This window comes from Anoplopoma fimbria, chromosome 13 (genome assembly GCF_027596085.1).
Source record: "Anoplopoma fimbria isolate UVic2021 breed Golden Eagle Sablefish chromosome 13, Afim_UVic_2022, whole genome shotgun sequence".
Taxonomy (NCBI): domain Eukaryota; kingdom Metazoa; phylum Chordata; class Actinopteri; order Perciformes; family Anoplopomatidae; genus Anoplopoma; species Anoplopoma fimbria.
The window spans coordinates 18,708,250-18,731,587 of record NC_072461.1 but is presented as its reverse complement, the minus strand read 5'-3'; the positions used below and the strand labels follow the sequence as shown (position 1 = coordinate 18,731,587).

The window sequence follows — 23,338 nt, the reverse complement described above, 5'->3', positions numbered from 1 at the left end:
GTGCAGCCAAGCAGCATAAGACTCCCCGCACCACCCACTGCTTACCCCAGGCTAAAGTTGGGGGCCATCATGCTGCCTGTACGTGTTTTATGGGAAAGGTGTCACTCTCAGAACGATACGCCACAGCTGAGGGAGCAAGGCTCATAAGGGAAATAAGATAAGAGCTTTTTGTCCCCATAAAGAAAAAAAAGAAGATGCTTGGGCTGTAAAATTCAGTTTTGTTCATGTGATGATGGATTGATCCAAAGTATCCCATAAAAAGTTAGAGCTGAGTGATGCATTTAAAGTGGCTTTGAATGACAAATGATACAGATGAAATGTTCTCAGGCAAAATAGAGTTTTCATGCAGACAGCATTTATATAACAGAAAAGTTTTGCATAGTTGGAAATACTCCAATTTGCTTTCTTACCAAGAGTTAGATAAGAAGATCGATAACAATGCCATTTCATTTAAGTTTAGCTTAAAGACTGTAAAAAGGGGGAAACAGCAAGCCTGAATAGCCCTGCATATATATATTAACTTTTCTACCAGCCAAGTTGTTTCCCTACCATTCCCAGTCTCCATTTTAAGCTACAGTAAGATAATCACCTGCTGGTCTAGCTTCATATGTAACATGCAGGCATTAAAGTAGTATGGATCTTCTCATCTAACCCTCTGTTAGAAAGCAAATAAACCTATATCCAGAAATGTCGCCCTATTCCTTTATTTAAACAATGGTTACAGTGTATTCATTATAGTTGAAATAAACTGACGATACTAAAAGTATTCAGATAAAACATTTCATTGCATGTACTGCAACCTAAATTGCTCAAAAAGCCTTAATGGATGGCAGAAAGTATTCCCAGTGATTTCATAAACTTTCTTCATTCTACAAATTAAAGAGACAAAGGATCCAGTGAGATGACCCCAATGTGTCTACAGTACAACCTCAGCAGCACAGACTGGCTCCTTATCAAAGACGTTCTTATTTCTTGTGAATTGCACATGGAAGGAGGCTTGTAGGCCAGCATGGATGTCTACAGATAACCAAGGCAGCTCAGCGGCAACAGAAACCGATGATCAATAATGCATTTGTGGCAGGTCATAGCTCAAGAGCAGGGTAGTGAGGGGTGAAGCATACTTTTCTGTATCCACGTGGGGTGCATACAAATACCCTTCTTTTCACAGTCAAAGTCAAGAAAGGGATGTTGATATGCCCGAGCTCTGAGGTCAACAACTCTTGTTTTTTCCAGCCACAGGCCAGCCATGACAGCAGCCCGTTAGGGGATACAATATCAGTAGATGAGAAGTGAAAGGAATGGAATGAAAAAGATTAAATTTTATTTTGCTGTCAAAAATCATTTGAATGTGATGTATAGTGTGGTGTAGAGAGGAGAACCATATGAAATGAGCATTTCAGTCATGGAGTATGTGATATCCCCAACAAGGGCTGAATACTATACATACTGACAGTCCTCTCTGACAGCATCTACCCAGCAGGCTCCACTTCATCTGCACACTGAATGCGTTCTCCTTTTATTTATTCATTCATTTCCACGTGGCCAAGTGCTGTCAGTTTGATGAATGGGAGCTGGAACTGGCCAATTGTTTTCACTCGACGGGACAACTCTCACAAGCTCTGAACTTAAATGTTCTCCTTGTCAGAGGGGCTCTGCCATTCCCCTGCTTTTTTATAGGGCCCACGTACCGCCGCCATCGTTCTCACACGTACACAGACACAAGCCCATCACCTAACACCCCTGGGGCTTTTCTTATTAGAATTTACCTGAGGAAAAAAGGGGCTGTTCGCTTCAATTTCATCTCCATGGCTCAGAGTGCTTCATGCCAGGTGGAGATTATGGAGTCGACTCAGGCTTTTCAGGTGAATTGTGAGGACGTCTCCTTGGTGGATGTGTGGACACAGTGTGATGATGCCTCGGCGCTGTTGCTGCTGTTTTGCCTTTTGACAGCCGAGAGAGATAGTTAGCCAACCGAAACTTATTTGAATGAGTGAAGCTTATTTAGTCACAGTCTGTCACGTTTTTCATATTAAGTGCTTTTTAATCAAAGTATTGAAAGACATTGCTACTGTTCTTAAACTCTTACTTTATTACAATGTTCACATACATATAGGTAAAGTGCACAGGGAGCAACTTGGGGTTCAGTGTCTTGTTCAAGGACCTGATGTCACCAGGTAAATGGAGTGTGAGAGGCTGCAAGGGCTTGAAATGGTAGAATTATTTCATTGTTTTTGCTGTATTATTTGAACGCCTTCCTGTAATATAGCCTATGCTTGCATTTAGCGTTTTTATGTATATCTTAAACCCTTAATGTTATGTAAAATTCACTTAACACTTTAATAACATACTTGTTTTCACGTACTCTTAATTTGTCTATTGTTTATCATGTTTTTTTGTAGATTTTCCATTTTTAGATTATGTCTTAATATTGCACTATGTTTATTGTCAAGCACCAATTACCAAGCTAAAATCCTTGTCTGTGTAACATACTTGGCAATCAACCTTTTCTCATTATTCTTTCAGTTTTTTCAACGCTACAAATTGTTGGTAGTTCCATTAAAAGAAGTCTGCAGAAATGCAGATTCACAGAAAGTATGCATAAAGGCCTGAAAATGTCTGCGAGAGACCTCAAGCCCTTATCGATTTGACTGTGGGACAGCCTTAGACCCTCACTGACTTTACGGTACTAAAAAAGTTTTGATTACTCAGGTGATGTTGGAAGTGTACTTCCTCCTCAAACAACTAAATATTCTGAAACATAAAAGCTAATACATTATACAAATGTCTATAACCAAACTAAATAGGATCTAATGCTCTCCTCTCTTGGATAAATGGATTATAGTTTATTAGACTGACCAGTTTGAGATAGATCTTAGACAAATGTTATCTCTTTAACCACATATACACTCAAACTATGTTACAGAACTACAGTCATTCCAGTGAATATGTCACAATTGTCAGAAGTGGAACAAGGAGCAGAGATCAGGGTTTGAAGAGTGAATTTAAATGGAATTACGAATGTCATTTTTATATATGAATGAATTATCTCTGTCAAGTCACTGCTGATGTTGCACAGAAAGGAACCATAGATGGAATAATTTAACATCTATATATATCTTCAGTACATCTATGAAGCTGGCCAATAATTGCCTCTGAAGACACTTAAAACAATGAACATTAATTAAAGCTTATCAGACAACTCGTCATAAACTGTAAACTGAGCTAATTCAATTAAAAAAATCATGGTCCATGAGCGTTACAACTAATTCAACTGGAGATTTGCACTGCAACTCTGAGCATGTGGATATGAGCTGAAGTGCAAACACACTAGCTGAACATATCATTTTAAAAGCAGATGAGGAGGATCAGCAGCCTGTCACGGATAACAGGTGACAACAGATTTTCATGCTATATGCAAAGAAGAAAGAAGTTTTTAAGTGACGAGCTTCATATCTATTATCACTGTCACCAGGTTGCGTAAATTAAGGCTTTTAAGCTTAGATGAATTCTTTAAATTATTACACCATGGCGTTAACTTGCTACACCATTTGTCTCTCGGAAACCTGAACTGCTTCTATCAAGAGATTGTGTTTGCATTTCACACAACTGTGAATGTAACTTAACAATACATTTTTCTACACTATTTCAATCTGTCTTGTTCCTCTTGTCACTCTTAGTATGTTTAACAATTTAAACCTTAGTTTCAGTGGATAATTGGGTTCCTATTATCAACCTCACAGATGCTGACTACTGATACAAAAGTTGACATCATTCTCACCCTGCTGTCAAACCCTACTCGACTGCAAAATAATAAAAGTTACTTGTAAAGCAGTATTTAATATACCCATCATCTATTGTGATGTTATGAAACGTTTCAGGACTTTTTTATTTACCACCAATTTCCAGCTCAATGATTCACCAAAAAAACTGATTTCATCTTCAGAGCAAGACGTCTTATATCCTCCTAATATATATGCATGAATAGATGTGCCACTGGGATTGCATAGCCTTCCCACCTGTCTCAGGTGATGGAGGAGATGAAAAAAAACAAATTATTACTCGTTTATAAGCATTTTTTTTTCTTATGCCGTCAGTGCCGCTGTTTCCATGGTGGGGCCTGCAGAGTTGAGGAAACTAGAGAAAGCTGTCAGTCTGAAACTACAGTTGTAATGATCATTCTCCGGCAATCTCGATGGGTTGTCGACTTGCGTGAGTTACCCTGGCAGAATGAACAGAGTGTGCAAGATGCCCGAGGAAGTCTCAGCACCATGTGAAATCCCTTTGTTAAACAGTATAAAGTCTCACCCAGGCATTGCTTCTTTCATGCTTCTATCGCCTGCTCATCCCTGTGTTTTCATATATGCTAAATGATAAATGGGCTTTTTTGTCATATAATAGGTATGCATCATTTATGTTAGGCCCCTGAATAGTTGGCATCAGATAGGTGGCACAAAAGGGCTTATTGATAAAAAAGGGTTATTATCAATAAATAATAGCTCATCTAAAAATTATTAGTTTTTGTTTTTTTAAGTAAATGAGTTAAGACTCACTGTACTTTTTATAACGGCTGAATTATTGTGGACCAAAAATATTTAAGTTTAAATTAAATCTCTTCTGTCCATGTGAGAAAACTCACTAGAGAATGGATTAAAAAAGACAGTCCGCTTGTGTTTAAAATGCTCAGGGAAGCGGTCCAGTTCCAGCACTTAGTGTTTTCAAAAATAAATCCTTCCAGTTCCTCTGGGTAACAGGCAAATAAATTATCCACTTCCAAATGATTCTTTATCCTGCAAGAGACAATATATCTTCCTGGGAGATTGAAAGGGTAATTAACTGGGGTGTGTGGCTAACATTTACTGAGGTGTTAAACATTTTAACTCCTTCAGTAAAAAGGTAGATATCCACACTCATGAAATGATAGCAAATTATAACCTGGATAGTGCATACAATAACGCATTATGGCACAAGCATTTCAACAGGGATTCTTATCTCTTATCGCTTTTCGCCAAAGAGTGCTGCTTTGGCATGTGAAGGCTGCGAGCAGAGTGCTTTATTTCAGCTACGGCATGGTCGAGGTTGACAGCCAGGGGAGCTGAATGTGTTTTTTTGGCCCCACCCCGTGAGAGTGGTTGTTTGGGCAAGGTGCAAGCCGTTGTGGGAGCCCCGGCTGCACTTTGCAGATACACAAGCCTGTGCTTTAATGCCCAGACCCATCAAAATGGCCCTGTCAGGCTGCTATCTCCTGGGACTCGCTGCTGCAGTACAAGGGGATTAAAGCTTTTCATGAGGCATTTTCACAGTCGAAGGTGTGCGCAATAGCAGCCTGTGTGCCATTTTCCACAAGAACAGTGGAATTAACTTAGCTGGACGCTTAAAACTGGAACTGTGCAGTACGGAATTGAGCATCCAATTTGGACCACTAATTGGACTACAAAGGGAGAGAGGTTTTGGCAGTTTTTAACCAGCACAAGTGTACAACAAGAAAAACAAAAAAATAAAAAAGACAATCCCCCTCTTCTAGCCGGTGTTCAAAATCCAGTTAATTGTGCTCACAGAGAAGTGCGGTAAACTGGGCCAAAATGTATTACATTTTCATGGATGGTGAAGTGAACGTTACAATGAAAACTGTTATTGTTTATTTTTGCTTGAGGTGCAGCATTAAGGTTGATGCAAGAGCTGTGAGTCTTGGGGAAATATCAAAAGGAACATGTGTATTCATTAAATCCTTTGATGTAAAAGGCTGCAAACGTTGTTGTTGTTGTAGTAGATGTTTTTATACTTATATACCTTAGTTTCTTCTCAGCATTGTTATTCTGTATTTCACAGATGAAATCCTAAAGCAGAGACCAGTCTGGAAACAAGCTGGAACAGCATTTTCAAATTTAGCACACATTCTGTGACAATTAACAATCCCTTTGGACAATGTGTAATAAATTGCTTGTAGGAGAGGCCCATTTGTTACAGTCTTATTTTTGAGGCTGCTGTTAAGAAGACTGAATTATCCAGCACTTGAAAGGGCTTCAGATTTGAGCTTCTCCTAGACTGGGGAACATTTGCAGGAAGCCTACCCTATGAAATACTAGATCCACATTCATCCCAAGCAAAATATTCTGCTCCAAGACATATTGTTATATCACACACTTTGCGGTGTAATGGGGAAAAAAATAAATACATGTTAAATAGCGTTTTGCACATTTTGGATACATACTAAAATGTTCCAAAGTAAGTATTTCATGAACAATATTAATTATTACATAAATACATATATTTCTCCGGAATATCACTTAATTTCAGATTTTTTAAATATCCCTCAAAAGATTTACTGCAATACCACGTGGCTAATGAATCCCCAGGAAACCAAAAAAATGTTTGCCGATCCAACAACTCTTCACTATATTATATCATTTTATTTCATTTTATTTCTATTCAACTGCTGTAGTAGTGTGGACGCTGTCCTTGGTGCTAATATGTATTGCATCTGTGTGCAAACTCTGCCATCCAGTGGTGGACTATATGAAATATGCCAACTCAGTGACGAGGTGTTTTTTTTTAACACATCCCGGAACTGAAAGTGTTTGTTCCTACCCGAGGTGCAAAACGTGGTGCACCTTCAATGTCAGTGTTTTGGAATTTTCGCTCTTTGGCTGCTGGTTCCTATATTCAGTAAGTATGACTCTACATGTATGCTTGACATTATACAGAGCGTGAGTTTAATGTTTTATTCAGCAGTGAGGTCTATGAACGTTTCACAATGCTGAAGTGACAGCTTGGTGCCTGCTAGTTACAGCATCATTAGCTTTTTCTTGCCTGGAGATGATAACTAATGAATGAATATGAGTTCTTCCTTGGTGGTAAACAATGGATGTATACTGACTGCATGTGTCATATGGCGACCTTGTGTTTGTATGTAAATGACCTGAACAAGCAAATATTGTGAACAAATGACAGACGGGTTAGTTAGCGTTAGCTTTTTGGTGGGAGAACTGTTATTTTACCCCTAAAGTTATCTTTAAATCAGTAATGTACAGTACCAGTCAAAAGTGTGGACACACCTTCTCATTCAAATACTTTGAAGAATCTAAAATATAAAACATATTCTGGTTTGTTGAGCATTTGTTTGTTTACCACATAATTCCATATGTGTTCCTTCATAGTTTGGATGTCTTCAATATTAATCTACAATGTAGAAAAAAATAAAAATAAAGAAAAACCATTGAATGAGAAGGTGTGTCCAAACTTTTGACTGGTACTGTACATACATATTGTAAAGGTTCATACCCCGAGAAAAATGTTTAAGGATCAATTGTTTATCAACTAGTAGTATGTTTGTAAAATATAAACTTTTTGATTTGGTTTAACCTACTCCCTGCCATACACCATGTACAGTAATGCTATTTTTAATGTCAGACAGAAGCAACTGGTGAAGGTAAAATAATATTTACTTTTATGATATTGTCATTTAAATACACAAATGTGCTGCAAAGCAACATTAAATTGTGTGAGTTGTTAAATCAAGCAAAGGATTACAGTTAAACCACCAGGTGGAGCATAACTATGCTTGTACCAGACAGTTAAACTGATTATGAATGTCCATCATTTGTTTCAAGCTCTTTCATTAGTCTTCTCATTCTCGTTCCTCTGTTCCCTACGTCTTTATCCAGCTAATGGACTGACATCAGCCAGTCGAGATGCTGCTTAAAGATCTTCCCAGAGAGGCCCTGATGCGGCCGCTGTCCAGGAATGAGGTGGTGGGCATGTTGTTGAGGTTGACCATCTTTGGTGCAGCGACCTACTTCAGCATCAAATGGGTTGTAGACGCTATGGACCCTACCTCCAAACAGAAAAGCCAAGCCAAGAAAAGGGTATTTCCTTTTTTACTATATGTAAGATGTTGTAGGTAGATATTTGTCCAGGTTCCCTTCTGTTAGTGTAGCAGAAGGGGTTAAGAAATGAAAGTAATGGCTGCACAATATATGTTATCCTTTTGTGTCTTGAGCTGAGGTGTGTGTCTCCTTTCTACAGGCAGAACAACTGATGAAGAGAATTGGTGTTGAAGGCGTCAAACTAACAGAGTATGAGATGAACATTGCATCTCAACTAGTTGATCCCCAAACTATGAAGGTAGTCCTCAATTGACAATTGAGATTATCAAGTGTCATGATATTTTTACCCTTTTTATTATGTGTTTCACCATACTCTCCCTTCCTGCAGGTGACCTGGAGAGATATAGCAGGACTGGATGAGGTTGTCAATGAGCTGCAAGACACAGTCATCCTGCCCTTTCAGAAGAGACACCTTTTAGCTGGATCCAAACTCTTTCAGCCTCCTAAAGGTACCACGGCAGTCATTTAATCAGAACTAAAATGGTCTAAAAAAGTTTTACACATAATCATCAAGGTAAAAAAACAAAACGCATACTATTGTACTGAGTGATTTACTAATGGATTGGAAACTACACATAGACATCAGACATTATTTAATCTTTAGTGCTTTTATTAAGTATTTGCACAATGACACATTTTTGTAGTTTGTAGTAAACTTTATTTTAAAGGATGTTAACGGACATTAGGTCAACTGTGTAGGAAGTTAAGCTCTTTTTACACAATTTCTTGAATGATAGGGAAGACCCTATACCCTTTTTTTTTTTTTTTTTTTTTAAGTGCAAACTTGCAACACAATATTTTACACAAATATATGATGTGATCTGTAACGGAATAATAAACATTTACTTATCTTACAAGAGCAGTAAGAAGGGAAAATTTGATACTACATGCCCCCTTCTCACAATAAATAAATAACATGAATAGTCTGCCATAGATGGTCTGCTAATACTGCCAGAAGACAGTATAAACAAAGAGTCTTGGTTACCATTTCTCACTGCATTCTCTACCATGAATGCTAATAATTTGAGTTGAAGTGCATCAATACCAAACCTCTTTTGGCTTTCTAATTATTATTATTAGGAAGCTATCCGATGCATTATGCCTCCATCTAAGCTGTGTGCCAAAAAGCATCAGACAAGATTTGTACACTTGGCAGCCTGAAAGCAGAGGATCACTTTGAGTACTGCTTAACTTTCTATAGACTCTTACTGTTTGGCACAAAACTTTATACAGAGCTTGAGGATGAGTCAACCTCCAAAATTTGCTGTCATGGGAATCCAGTTATATTCCTAGTCTCCAGCCTTTATTTATATCATGTAACATTTTAAAAGTATGCAGCAAGTCAGGCCAAATTTCCATCTGTACTTGTGTTAGAGAAGACCAAGTTAGGCAAAATATCTCCATCAGTTGCCAGTTAAAGTTGAAATGAGTCTGAATTTTATTTCTTGGAACTTTACTACCTTTAATACTGCTACTATTTAAATGCTTCGAACAAAAACACAACAGAAACAGTAATTTCTATTTTTGTTTATATTTTGTCCTTGCAGGTGTTCTATTATTTGGTCCTCCGGGATGTGGAAAGACCATGATCGCCAAGGCAACAGCCAAAGCCTCAGGCTGCAAGTTTATTAACCTTCAGGCCTCCACACTGACAGACATGTGGTACGGCGAATCACAGAAGCTGACTGCTGCTGTCTTCTCATTGGCAGCAAAAATCCAGCCCTGCATCATCTTCATTGATGAGATTGGTATGCTTGATAACTCTATTACTTAGAATAGATTAGTTTAATAGACTTTTCTATGTGATTTATCTTTAACTCTAATCTTTCAAGAATAAATTATATCAAAAAGATGATACTGATAGTGTTATCATGATGTTTTTCATACAAAAAAAATCAAGGGTTTTATCTCCCTATCTATTGTGTGTTAGAGTCCTTTCTGAGGAACCGTTCCAGCCTGGACCATGAGGCCACAGCCATGATGAAAGCCCAATTCATGAGCCTATGGGACGGCCTGGATACTTCCTCAACCACCCAGGTAACACAAACATACCCCCCTGTACTGTAATGTACATACCAGATTAAGTTAAACTGGTATGTACTGGGTAGGATTTCTCTTGTCCCTTGAGTTTTCTCTTCTCCCTTGGGGTGGAAAAGTATTTGAAAAGATGTGACTGGCCTTTCATGCAGGACATGGTACCTGTTGCAAACAATGTTTGTGCTGTGTTTGATGATTTAATGCTGCAGGTTGTTTTGTCAGCATAATGTGTTCATGTTGATGTACTTATGATTTTAGGTGATGGTGATGGGAGCTACTAACAGGCCACAGGATGTGGATCCAGCCATTTTACGCAGGATGCCCACCACTTTTCATGTTGGCCTGCCAGTAAGACGCGTACACTGACACCAGCACAAACTGTTTTTATCTATATGATGCAAATTAATCTACAAAAATGTATGCAGTGTAAAATAAGTTAGTAAGTTCACGTTTACTGTGACGGTCTCTTTCTTAAATCTACTTACATTTGCATTTTTAATTTACGAGGCAAATTTTCAAATTGAAAAAAATTGAAAAACAGAATAGCTCCTTTTTAAAGATGCGTAACTCTAGGCACCACTGTACCACAATTTTTGTTACATCATCAGCTGATCTCTCTTTACTGTATTGATTGAAATGGTGTGTTTTACTGAGTGCTTTGCGCTACACACAAAGTCAAGGAGCACAGCTTAAACTGAGCTGAACTGTGTGTCACAGATTGATTTATGACTGCTGGCCCAGCCACAAAAAGCATGGGCTTAATCTTAAATCCAGTAAAATATACAGCCCCTTATAATGTCAGATAAAATATATATGCTGCTGTTGATGCAGGTGTAAACAATACATGTATACAATTATATATATATATATATTTGCAGTAAGTATAGTTACACATACTGTTTATGTATAATGTGTCTATGTAATTAAAGTGGCACTTTGACCATGTCCTATGATAAGAATGTGTTTTAACAAGTGATTAGTTGCTCAGGTACTTTATTTTTTATGTTTTAAAGAACCACTGTCTTTCTGTCTTTGCAGAATACAAGACAAAGACAGGACATCCTCAGGCTGATTTTAGCAGGAGAAAACGTAAGATGTGATTTTTTTTTTTTCATCCTAGTCAGTCATGAAATAAATTATTCTCTTCAATGCTCTCTTTTGTCATTTGCAGAGATAATTTTTACTGTCAAACAACATTAAAGTAGATTAGATAATCCATGAATACAGCCAAAGACCAGTAACATTTAACAGACTAATTCTACATAATTGTCTGACATTGCTGTCCTGCTTTTCTCCTCAGCTGAGCAATGCCATTAATCTGAAGGAGATTGCGGAGAAGACGGAGGGTTACTCTGGCAGTGACCTCCGGGAGCTTTGCCGCGATGCTGCCATGTACCGAGTCCGGGACTATGTCCGCAAGGAACAAATGAGGCAGATCGCTCAGCAGCTACAGGACTGCCAAGAGGAAGAAAAGTATGACTCATATATTCGAACACCTACAAGATTTCATAGCACTGGTGTCAACTGAGCATCTTTCTGTTAAATACAGAACCTGCCCTAAACAGTGGAGGTTACACCAGTGTGGGTTTTTGAAAGCTGATAGCAATATTACTGCTACTCTATAACTTTACATCCGACTCAATATTCAAATATATATGCATACAAATGAACCATTCTTTTTAGTTTTCAGTGGGATACTGAAAGAAATGAAAATAATGCATGAAAATAATTTCAGGTTGAGGTCTGTGTTGATCAACTTTACAAAGCATTGTATGTGATTAGATTGGAAGGTATCAGAGGTGGATCTGGTTGATTTATAAAGCATTTTATATTTTTATAAAATACTGCATATCTGTAACCCATGCTTCAGCTGTTGCTAAGCAACTATTGAAACCCTCTCAGGTCAAGGCACTATTACTAAAAGAAGAAACATTTTTAACCTTTAGTTCTCAGCACTCTTAACGCTAAGGAGCCAGCCTATTGTTAACTTATCCCAGGCCCAGCAGCAGAATTATTAAAACATAAGAAAATGTATGACTTATATAACATATAGGAATGTGGATCGAATATCATGCAACCACCTTTGTCACCATGTTGGGATCACAAAGACATTAAAGCACTGTTAGTATGCAAATTCACAATAAAACATTGTGAGAGGAGAGAAGCCCAAACTGTACAACTTAAAAAGGCAATATGAAATGTGTAATAAGTCATACATATTTAAATACTTTCTTCTCTGGATGGAGGTGAAACGCTACAGAAAACCTAAAAAAACAACAACAAAAAATAAACTTTTTGGAAAAGCTCTCCGTCTCTTTTTGAAGTATAATTGGCAATGTTATTCTAAAGTTACAGTGGGATTTATATCCGATAGCTCACATATTGAATAATTTCCTTTTAGTGTAAAACATTTATGGAAAGTATGTAGATTTCTTGTATACTACATCAAAACAGTATACTATAATGTTTAGTGTGTATTGTACATACTGTTTAAAATGAGTGTGCAGTATGAACTTAGGAGACAGACATTGTTTTTGTAGGTTTCTGTGTCTGACCTCTGACCTCTTGTGTCCTTTGCTCCAGACCTGTGGATGAGGAGCGGTTGCGGCCGATCACCCAGCTGGACCTCCTTTTCGGCCTGGACAAGATGAAGGAATCTAAGCGGGCCACAGTCTCCATGTTACCCAGTGTGTCAGAGGTACCCCTCGACTAAACACCAACACTGCACCACAACGGAAATATTTATCTTCTTACTTTTTTGTTTCAACTCACCAAGCAGAGGCTCCACCAACATGTCAGGGGTGCATTTGGAAAGGGCATAAATCAGCCATTCTTTTTGTTGAAGTGTAATTATCCGTGCAAAGTTTGTTCTGAGCATGCTCACTTTCAGCACAACCCGTCTACAAGTGTACAGTCACAATACTTTCAGAAATTGAGTGTCTCCCACTGGCCACTGACTTAGAGCCAGTGTCTTACTCCAGGGCGCCATAAAAAAATAAACATTTTGAATACATCTGAAGTAACTGCTAGTAATACTACAAACTACTCTTCTACACCACTGTTACGTTCCAAATACTGTCCCAACACTGACTTACACACGATCATGAGCAAAAGGGATTAAGCTCCATGACTCATGATTCACAAGTTGGGGCTCTAGACCAGTAATCCCTTGAGGTTTGCTGCTTGATTTTGAAATCAACACCAAAACAACCCCACCTCTTATCTGTTGTCTTCTTTCTCTGAACTAGGCTAAGATTGCTTTGTCCTGGTGGAGGTACGGTTACGGTTTTGACTTTTTTGAAAGCTGACAAGTACATTGGATGTCATCACTATTTGCTTTCCATGATCATTCACATAGTTGATCAACAACATTATTTTTTATGTTTGTTTGATTGCATATTTGCTTTTTCAAGTAAGATAGGATGTATTTGACCAGCATGAGGTTTGACAGAAAACTGCAATAATGCGATACTCATCATGTAATGAGTTACTGCTCCCAAGGAGTACAAATTTCCAAAAAAATTCACATACGATAAGATATAAAAGTAAAATGCATGTTTTTAGATGTGAAGTGAGCACTGCTGTAGATGCTGTGTAGTCACGATAAGTCTGACAATAAAAAGGAAGACACCTTAAATTGGTCTATCTTGTCAACAAGAGACCTCATTTCACTGGTCCTTTTTTGGACCTGATGGTACAGATTCAAACTTGTTCATCACTTTTCAGTACATTAGGGCAGAATTATTTCATTTTAGATTAATAAAAAATGTAAATAATCACAATGTAAGCTTGAATTGAGTTTTGAAGTACTTGCAGCAAAGACGCCTTTCTCAGAGCTCTCAGTTAATAAGTGTAGACAAAAGCAGATAACAAAACACACATTCAGTAAACAACAGCCAGGTAGAGATGGTGTAACCACTTAAACCTTGTAAAGAAACCACAGCCATAATCACCTGAACCACCATACTACTTGTGGCTGTAATAATACCTGATTTACCACTTCTCAGTCTGCAGCTATTAGCAGATGTATTATAGGAATTGTGATGTGTGCATGTTTGTGTATGTGGAAGCAAAATGCTGCAATTGAAGTTACCCAATCCAATCATTGGTCTTCAGTGCATTTAGTGCTGCTTTATAATGCAAAGTCATTGCACTTAATATTTTTTTCCACCCAAAACAACAATAGCTGTTACCTCTTCATTTTCACATCTTTCTGGTGTTTTTCACAGAGTTATTTCAGTGTCTAATTAATTGTCCCATTATCATTATTCGTGAGTCTCCATTGTTTCACTTTGAATGTTTTTAAAAAGGAACCTTTTATGTCTTGTCCCGTAAATCGATCAATGTCTGTTGCTACAATACCCATCAGGGTTTTTCTATGTCAGTTACTTTTATTCTCACTTTATGGGGAGCATGGCTTTAAAATTCAAATACGTTCAATCAGCTGTCAGTCTGAAGTTGTTGTGACTTGCTTTTCTGACTCCCTCAGTATAAAAAGCCTCATTATTCGCCACATGGTCACAGCATGTGTTCGTGGGTCTCATACAGACCTTCCTCCCACTCAGTCTGAGCAAGCGGTGGCGAAGCGGTCAGTCAACCATGACCACGTGGTGGCACTGCAGCTTCACAGTCCTGCTGCGGAGGCAGGTGTAAGAGCCTGAGTAATGGACTGCTCACATGACGAGCAGTTTTATAGCACTGTGGTGAGATTATGAAATAGACGACCCTGCATACTGGATTGTTTTTCCCTTATTGGTTCATTCAGTGATATTTGGGCATCTGTTGCTCTTCATTCCATTTTTTCGGTGACAGTTAAAGGTCAGAATGTTTCTATGTAAACCATCGATTGTGTTGCTGCAGCTTACAGGTCTTAGTTCCCTTTCTTTGAGACAGCCAACGCCATTTCTCAATTCAAATATCACCTATCAGGTCATTTCTATGAATTCTATGACTATTATAAGTTACTGACTTACTGTTAATTACACTGTCAAATATGTTTATGTGTTGAATATTGTATGAAAACTATGTACTGTAAAGTGTATTTATTAAATTACGCTGAAGAAAATATTTATCTCTTTTTTTTCTTAACCAGCTTAATTTTACCTTGCTTATTTCAGCATGGATTTCCACCTGTTTATCTTTGTCCTTCCCTTGTTTAGTTATATAATAGATCTTATCATTCACAAAAGATACATTTCAACTTGTGTATATTTAAAAAAATATATGTTGTTATATCCGAACCTACTAATTTTGTATTTTGGCATATGTTCCGCAATGGTTATTTTACCAATAACTTTCTAAATGAAGGAGGAGGTGTTTGGAAAAACTTTTTGACCCAAAAAGTGTAGCTGTGGGAGGCTGCTACTTTATAGGGATTCTGACTCATCATAAACTGTTTGTAATTCTGTGGCTGTGCAGTCAGATCCTGTACCCTTTAGGCATGCTTTAATAAGCCATTATCGGCCATAATCAAGCTCTCACTCTTTCCACTGTGTTGCTGTTTGCTTTAGCTCTACCGCTGGTATTTAACAAAAGACTTGCATCTCTAATAAGTCCACTTTTCAAAACTTGCTGACAGCCAAACAGCTTTAAAATTACAGTCTGAGTTTTTTAATGGATGTCTGGCAAAGTGCACTAAGTTCATGAAATCTGAGTGACCCACTGAAACGGGCGATGCAAAAATAATGTCAAAAGATTATTTTTTTATTTTTTTTTTTTTTACACATTCAGGATTTGGGGGTTTTATAAGACCGCAGTTATTTGATAACATCCAAATGACAAGATGTTCATGTTCATATTAATATAATTTTGGGGGATATGTGATACATCCTTGACAACAGATCAAAGTTATCAAAATAGTCTAAAAGTGTGTTTTTGAATTAATGCAGGCAACCTTTACAACTAGGCTGAACAGCTAAAAAGACATAAGTTTTTTAGGGAAATATACCCGTTTTACAAAACTTTGATTATATTAATGGCCTATGGGCCATTTATAAAACATTAATAAAATGCTCAAAGTATACCTTATTAAAGAGTGAAACCATCGCTGTGTTTTGTGTATGCAGGAAGGGTTTGCAGGGATTTATTATGGGATACACTGTTTTTTTGACAGTACCTCTGCAATCACACCAGGGAAATACTTTGTATAACTATGATTGCAATAAAAAATCTAGTCATTCTCTGTCTGCGTGTATGCAGTATGTGTGAAGGTGTGGGCGGTAGGTGAAGTGCATCCAAGAAACTAATTCCTAAACATTGTGCATCATTGGATTGTCCTTTCTTTGCTCTGCACATGCAAACATCAAGCTCACTCACCAGCGTTTATGATGACAACGCAGTATTAAGCACAAACTCACCCCAGACAGGTGAACTGGTGTATTGTTAAGGAACAGTTATGTGATGCCAATAAGTGCAGCTATGTTGCTGCCTTTAGTGTGGACCGACAGTACGGTGATGTATACAGTTCAGCCTTTAATAAGGCAAAGTCTGGAGTGTTTTCCTCCAACTAAGTTCTGCCAGGATGCATGTCTGATCTCGGACTCGGACTCATTGATTAGTTATTCATAAAGCTATTGATGAGTTATTCATGAAGAGGGAGTCAAAGTGAAAGTCTCCATTCCAGCACTTTTCAATTAGAGGACAGCTCGCAGTCGATAAACATGATGGAAGCAGCTCTCCCACGCGGCACAGCTGGCTGGAGATGTCAAAGACTTCCTAGAGAGCTCAGACGCAGATAGATTCACTTTTGTCAGTACAGCAGCTCTCAGCGCTGGTCTGATGGTCTTAACCTTTTTTTCCATCAGATAGGAGTGGTGGAGAGAGTGTATAATGGCCCCACTCTGCTCTGTGACAGTCCTCTGAAAGCTTCACTGCCATCGGACATGATCGAGCAAGCCCAGAAAAATCAGCGGCAGCTGTTATCCTCATCACGTGTCTCAGCAGGACATCCTGTAGCCTGCTGATGTTCAAAGTGTTATAGCTGGAGTAACTTACAAAGACCTATTGCATTAATATGTGATTGGCCGAGCAGCTCTACACTTAACTTTAACGAAGGTCTATCATGCATCTTCCTGATCAATCATTCAGATGCTATAGGCTTGAAATGCTGCACATACATATTGTACAAATTATAGAAATCAAGAGAATGCAGAGTATACTGTATATTTATATATTTGCGCTTTCTTGTAAATAGGCTCATAAAGCATTTTTATTTTTTATTTTATACAGTATCTTAAATTTAGAATTTCTTTAAAGTACATTGTGTGTATTTAAAAAAAAATAAACAGCTATTCAGAAGCTAAGCAGCTTCATTTAACTTTGGTTTAACCAATGTGCTTCTTGGCATTTATCCAAAAAGGTTTTCACTGATTTTGTAAAATGCCAATGAGACAAGTGAGAGTGTGAAAAATAACAAGACGGTGTTAAAAAAATGTTAATAGTTATATGTGTAGTGACTGTTTTGCAGGTTATATTATTTAAAAAATGGTTGAAGAATGCAGTCGAATTACACTGGTATACCATCCATGTGTAAGTTTGGGTGCTGGTTCCCACCCATAGTGGAGATCCTGCAGCCACAGGGTCTTTGGAGTAGCCTCAGTGGGTCAGGGACTCTCTGGTTGTCTGCTGGATGATGAGATCTTGTCCTCCTGTACATTAACCTTCCAGACTGATCACTGCAGGAGCTCGGTCTGAAGGGGACACGTTGATGATGCTCTTCTGTCATTATTTGTCTGAGTGCTGTTAGAGCAGGGCTGGCCATCCTTTTTTTCCTCTGAGAGCTAATTTAACAAAACGATAATGGCCAAGAGCTACTTATAGCGCCAAGTTGTACATCACCAACAGCATACATAATTTTGGTCTTACTTTTATGGACCTTTTAATAACATTTCAGCCGCCGCACTCATGGCCTCTAGTACAAACTTATCCCGACAAAGGTGAAGCCTCTGTTGCTGCTTTGGCCTCTTTTGTCAGTTTGTTAAAAAGAGACCGTTGTCTTTTAAGGGTTGTTTTCAGCTCCTTTACCTTCTTTGTTTTCAGATGTCTACAAGCCGGAAAGTCCCATGAAAAGCTGCTGTGGACTTTGGTGAAGTTACACTCAAAGTAAAGTATTTTAGTGTCAGTCACATTTAACAAATCTCATGTAAATATTAACCTTTTATGGGCATGGGTTTTTTCAGCCGTCTTTGTCAAAACTGGTGTGCAGATTTGACCACTTTTGACACCGCCAGATTTTCCTTGTGTGCTAGCATGGCCTGATCGTAAAGCGTCACTGATGTAACCAAACTTGGAAGCAGAGTAACTTGTTTTAAAAGCCACTGACATAATTTAGACTCACCCTCCTTTAACCAGGATGCTGTAAACTAGTGGCAGCAAATGGTGCGATTCATGTCTTGACATCACGTTAAATGTCTTTATAGATCAACTGAGCTTTGTCTAAGTATTGCAGACTTTATGGCCCACAGAGTTTTATTGATGACCCAGAGAAAAAGCCTCAGCCTCAGTAAAGATTGAACACCCTGTGTGTGTCTAGGAGACAGGCATGTTGTAAAAACTCCACGTGGGGATTGTTACAAGGCATATAAAACATTCATTTGGAAACAGGAAGCCATAAATTCTGTTTTGGGCACATATGAATTTTTACAGTGTATGATCAGTAAAATTCTTGCGAGTATCTAGTGAATAGTCAATAATTGTATTGTGTAGGCATTCAATTGTTTGCCATTATCATTATGATGCATGTAAAGTTCAACAGAATATACTTTATGCTCATGCCTCATGTTATTACAGTAATGGAGTTTATATTGATCATAGCGCTGACTTAAATTTTACTCAGGCTGAAAGCAATGTGATAGGCTCCCAGTCGTAATGATGCATGATGAGACAGCAATATAAATGACTTTCCAGCCCCCCTCAGAGTTTGTTGTCTGTTGTCTGCCAAGCTGCAGAGATGTTGAGTTGAGTTAACCACCACATCTGTGCCCAGGATAGACCATCACCACAGCCTAGACTCATAGTCATAAGCCATGATGCAAAGTTTAACAACTTGGATTTGTTTAAGTCATCCTTACTGCAGCAAGTGTTCAGTTAAAGTAATTCACTTAGATTTCTCTTGTTGTGACTTGTCACAACTTTTGCTTTAGCTCGTGACAATATTAAAGGGTAAAGTGTGTTAAAATGTATACATATCTAAATGTAAATGCTTTTAAGTGAAACGAAGACATTGGCAAGGTTCACACTGCGAGCCATAGTACTCAAATCTGATATACTGTTTGATTTTTTTGATGGGATGTTCACATTATCTTTTAAATGTTGCAAATATCAGACTCCAGTGCGAATTGATCACAGTTATGAACTGACCTGCATGTGCAAAAGACAATGAAGGACATCACACTCCGCACACTGTCGTACGGAAGTAAACATGGAGGCCACTGAAGACAGCGTTTCCAGTTTTATCTATAAGTTGATGTGCAGTGGAAGCCAGTAAATTTGTGAGCAAATGATAATGAAAACAAGGATGAGGAGAGAGAGAGAGAGACATATTTTTAATTATGGCTTTTTTTTGTAGCAATGGCTGCTACTTCTGTAAAAGTTAAAGTCGCATGAATTTCAATATGACTGTTCAGATTGAGATCGTAATGTATCTGATTTAGGGCCAGATAGGAAAGTGGCCCAAATCAGAATGTGATTTGTGCTGTTCACACTGTTATGCAGTGTGCAGCATGAACTTAGCCATAATGTTTATCAACAATTGAAATAAAAAAATATATTGGTTCACAAAACAAAGTCAGGAAACTGTACCTGGTAATGAAGTAGCGTTTTGACTCTATGAGCTGTCCTGGTATCCTGCCTTGTGCTATAGTTTTCAAGCATGCAGGGTCTGTAGCCACCCCCCATGACATCTGATAAACACCATGTGTAACAACACTGATTGGTGAGTGGCAACAAATACAACATGGTTATTAGTTTCAACCCATTATAGCCCCAGATTTCTGCCCTTTGTGATTTCAGTGTTGATTAAGCCTTTAATGGAATTATTGGCTTCCAGGAACTAGTCTATGATTGTACATGAGTAAAGCCCCTAATGGTACAGATTTGGTTGAATATTGAATATAATTTTTTTCCATCTTATTTTTAGTGTACAGGAGTCTTAAACAACAAGTACCACTCTCCTTACTTCAGCTTTTTTTTATCCGTCTTTTCTCTCACCTCTGCTGCCTCACACCTAACTAGGTGATGGAGGGCCAGGTTGGAGAGGAGGCTGCTCCATTAGCAGATGTAATTGGAGTGTCTGATGGCTGCAGCACACCAGATGAAAGGTAATCAGATGGTGTGCTGCTGTCGGAGTAGGTGTTAAGAGAAGGGTCGACTTTTAGGACTTACTGACGCTGGACTGACTGGACTGAGAGCGCTCCAAAATCAGAAGCAGTGCTCAACTTTCCTAGAGTAAAAAGATAAGTAAGTTGCATGTGTGCAAGTGTCACTCAAGCATGAATTGTGACACTGCAGTTCCGGCCTCAGATGTATTTAGTGCGTATACATGCAAAAATGTCTATATCATAAAACATGCCATCATGTTCCTGTGTCAGGCACTCAATCTGTCACAAACTGTAAAACTTGTGTTGAACATGTGCCATAACAGGACACATCTATACAACCAAACAGAGCTTTGTGTGCAGAACTAAGATAAGGGTTTAAGTACTACTGGCTAACTACCTAGATACATCCATGAAAAGTAGTGACAGAAAAATGTCAGCATGCTTGATACATTGGTAGGACGTACATGACACCCGCTTGGTTGGGGGGAAAACTAAACACATCCACCACAAGTTTATTTGATAAATACTACAAGTTTAATCTTTTGCTACCAGTTGTAGAAATAGACGTGTATATTTATATGTTTGAATCTAAGAAACATATTCTTATATAAAAAAAATATCAAAAGCTATCTGCACACTGTATGGCCATCTGAAGTTGAGACTTTACATGCAATAGCTGGAGAGTCTGCAGGCATGTCATTCCTTAAGTTGATTAGAATTTGTTTTATTGCTGCCATTAATTATGAGTTGTAAATTCACCTGAGGTTTTTCACTCATTCATCATTCTCCCTAAAACCGCCCTAGCCAATGGTCATCTATTTGAATATTGTTTTAGATCTGGGAAGTAAGTTCATTAATCTTTCAAACTCCTCGGGATCAAACCTGCAAAAGTAAAATTAAAAAGATTTCAACCTTTTAAACACTTAAATCTAAACCATTACAAAGATGCATCATGAGCCACAGACACAATCATAATTAATCTCAGGCATTTAATGTGATGCCATATTTTAGAGTCTCTTTAATCTCTCAATTCATTTCAGGCTTTGGCAGGGTTGCATTTCATTTTCAGATGTGTTTTCAAATTATGCCCTTAATAGATTTTAATTAACTCCTGCTCTGCTAACAGCAAGGTGATGTCATTTTAAGCCACAGTATAAGGTCAGCCAATAATTTAAACTGATTGTGGTTCCAATTTTTCATTTATCATCCCCAAATTTAAAAAAATAAATAATGCATGAGGTATCCAAGGCCATGTCGTCCAATATTAGTCTTAATAACATTATATAACAACAAGTACAACGTTCATTTGACCTGGCTAAATTCACATCTGCCTGGATTATCGTCTTAATCAGTTAACAAAGAACAGGCTCTCGGTTGCTTTATCTTCATAACTGATTACACATGTATCTAGTAAAGAAAACTTGTGACTGACAACATGCATTAACAAGTTTATGTATATAATTAAGGCCATTTTTCCTCTTAATGTCCAAACCAGTCAGAGATACAATACCGGTCCATGAAATATGGCTTATTGCATGTTTTTTGATGAATGAGTGTTAGTTTAAAACTTTGTTTAGTTGTGTTTTTTCACAAAAAAGCTACTTTCTAACTGTAGCACAACAACACAGGTGCTCACACCGCACTGAAAGAGTTCTAATGACACCCTTGCTGTAACCTATTTAACGTTTCCTTCCTTCCTTGTTTATTTCCCTTCTTCTGCTCACAGTGAAGAAAGAAACGTTAGAATGACACCAAAGCATCCGATCAGAATACCGGACATCCTCTGCCAGACCTCAGCGACACCCAATTCCCATATTCCAGAGTCGCGTCAAAAGGCGGCTGGCAGTGCAGCCAGTTATGCAAATAAAAGGCGAGGACAAAAGCACAACACCCACTGAGGGGAGCGGAGATGGGATAATGATCACTAATTAATCATGCACTGGGGTCACAAGGCTGATCTCTTCACCAGCGACACAGGAGCAGGAGGGAATGACTCACTTCCCGCCGAAGGCTCCACATAGGAGGCAGCTGAATGAAGTGAGACATGAGTATTTCAGCAAGACGCCTTTTCTTAATTACAGCCAGTGATGCAAATGTGTAAGCTGCTTTGGGATAAAGGGTTATTTATGCATGTCCAATTATTTACTAATAACCACACATGTATATTTGACAAAATGCCTCTTCTTGCATTACGTGTTTATCTCACAGGAGTACACACTTACCGTAGCGTAGCATTGAAACACATCGAGCATAAAGCCACAGACTCAGACCTCTAAAAAGTGGAATAAAAAAACCATTTCTGGGAGTTTAATGCTTTTGAATATGTTTACAATACTCAATACCAAAAAGCCGTCATTGGAGAAGTTTGGAAAAGGGCAGACACTTTCCAAAAACACTTGGCAGGTGATTTGATAAATCATCTGTCAATCAAACTACGAAGCCGGTCGTAAGAAGAGCAAAAACAGCTTTTTCATTGAGAAAAGCCCTCAGTGTAATTATTTGCTCTTCTTTCAATGAAGAAATACTCAGCAGTTCTGATATAATATATCAATAATATAAGATGCTCACAAGATAAGGATATTTGGGTAATCAGTGCACAAACACCAATGCAAAGCTAAATATACTAGAATAAATAAGCGATTTTTATGAAGAGCTTGGACTTCATTGTGAATATGTTGTTGCACAAATAGCAACAAAGCTAAATAAGTTTAGACATAATGTATAAAACTTTTTATATTGTATTGCTCAGCACTGTAATTACCTTTTCTTTCTTTTTTTCTTCCCCGTCTCTATGCTATCCTACTGCGAGCTTGACATTTGATTGCTGTGAAGTGCTTTCATAACTACTGACAGCTTGACAGGCTCTGTGGTTGGCTCACTGGTTTACACCTTCACCAGTAAAATAGCAAGAATGAAATAGACAATGGAAGGATAGAGTAGACTTGACAGGACTCGTTGGCCATGCATATCACAACGTTTTGACTCTATGGCGCTGCGCTGAAAGCTAAATTATAGCAAAAGCTTTATGTAATGACAACAAGCTGAGTTTGGATTCTCAGCAAGTTTTAATAAACAAGACCGTGTGTCCAGAGAATAAGAATG

At 38.1% G+C, this 23,338-nt stretch overlaps 1 protein-coding gene across 1 annotated transcript; it reads left to right on the top strand.

Annotated features, from left to right (window-relative positions):
• The first annotated feature begins 6,596 nt into the window (after window positions 1-6,596).
• atad1a (ATPase family AAA domain containing 1a) lies at window positions 6,597-14,972 on the top strand. The gene is made up of 10 exons (XM_054610996.1): window positions 6,597-6,663; window positions 7,662-7,862; window positions 8,023-8,121; window positions 8,212-8,332; window positions 9,431-9,631; window positions 9,814-9,920; window positions 10,179-10,268; window positions 10,959-11,009; window positions 11,221-11,393; window positions 12,504-14,972. The coding sequence occupies exons 2-10, from the start codon at window positions 7,689-7,691 to the stop codon at window positions 12,631-12,633; spliced, it is 1,146 nt and encodes a 381-aa protein (XP_054466971.1). The 5' UTR covers window positions 6,597-6,663; window positions 7,662-7,688; the 3' UTR covers window positions 12,634-14,972.
• Window positions 14,973-23,338: the final 8,366 nt, after the last annotated feature.

Coding starts and splice junctions, on each gene's coding strand:
- atad1a (XM_054610996.1), top strand. CDS start 7,689: ATGCTGCTTAAAGATCTTCCCAGAGAGGCCCTGATGCGGCCGCTGTCC. Junction 9,632..9,813: donor CATCTTCATTGATGAGATTG/GTATGCTTGATA, acceptor ATTGTGTGTTAG/AGTCCTTTCTGAGGAACCGT. Junction 11,394..12,503: donor GACTGCCAAGAGGAAGAAAA/GTATGACTCATA, acceptor CCTTTGCTCCAG/ACCTGTGGATGAGGAGCGGT.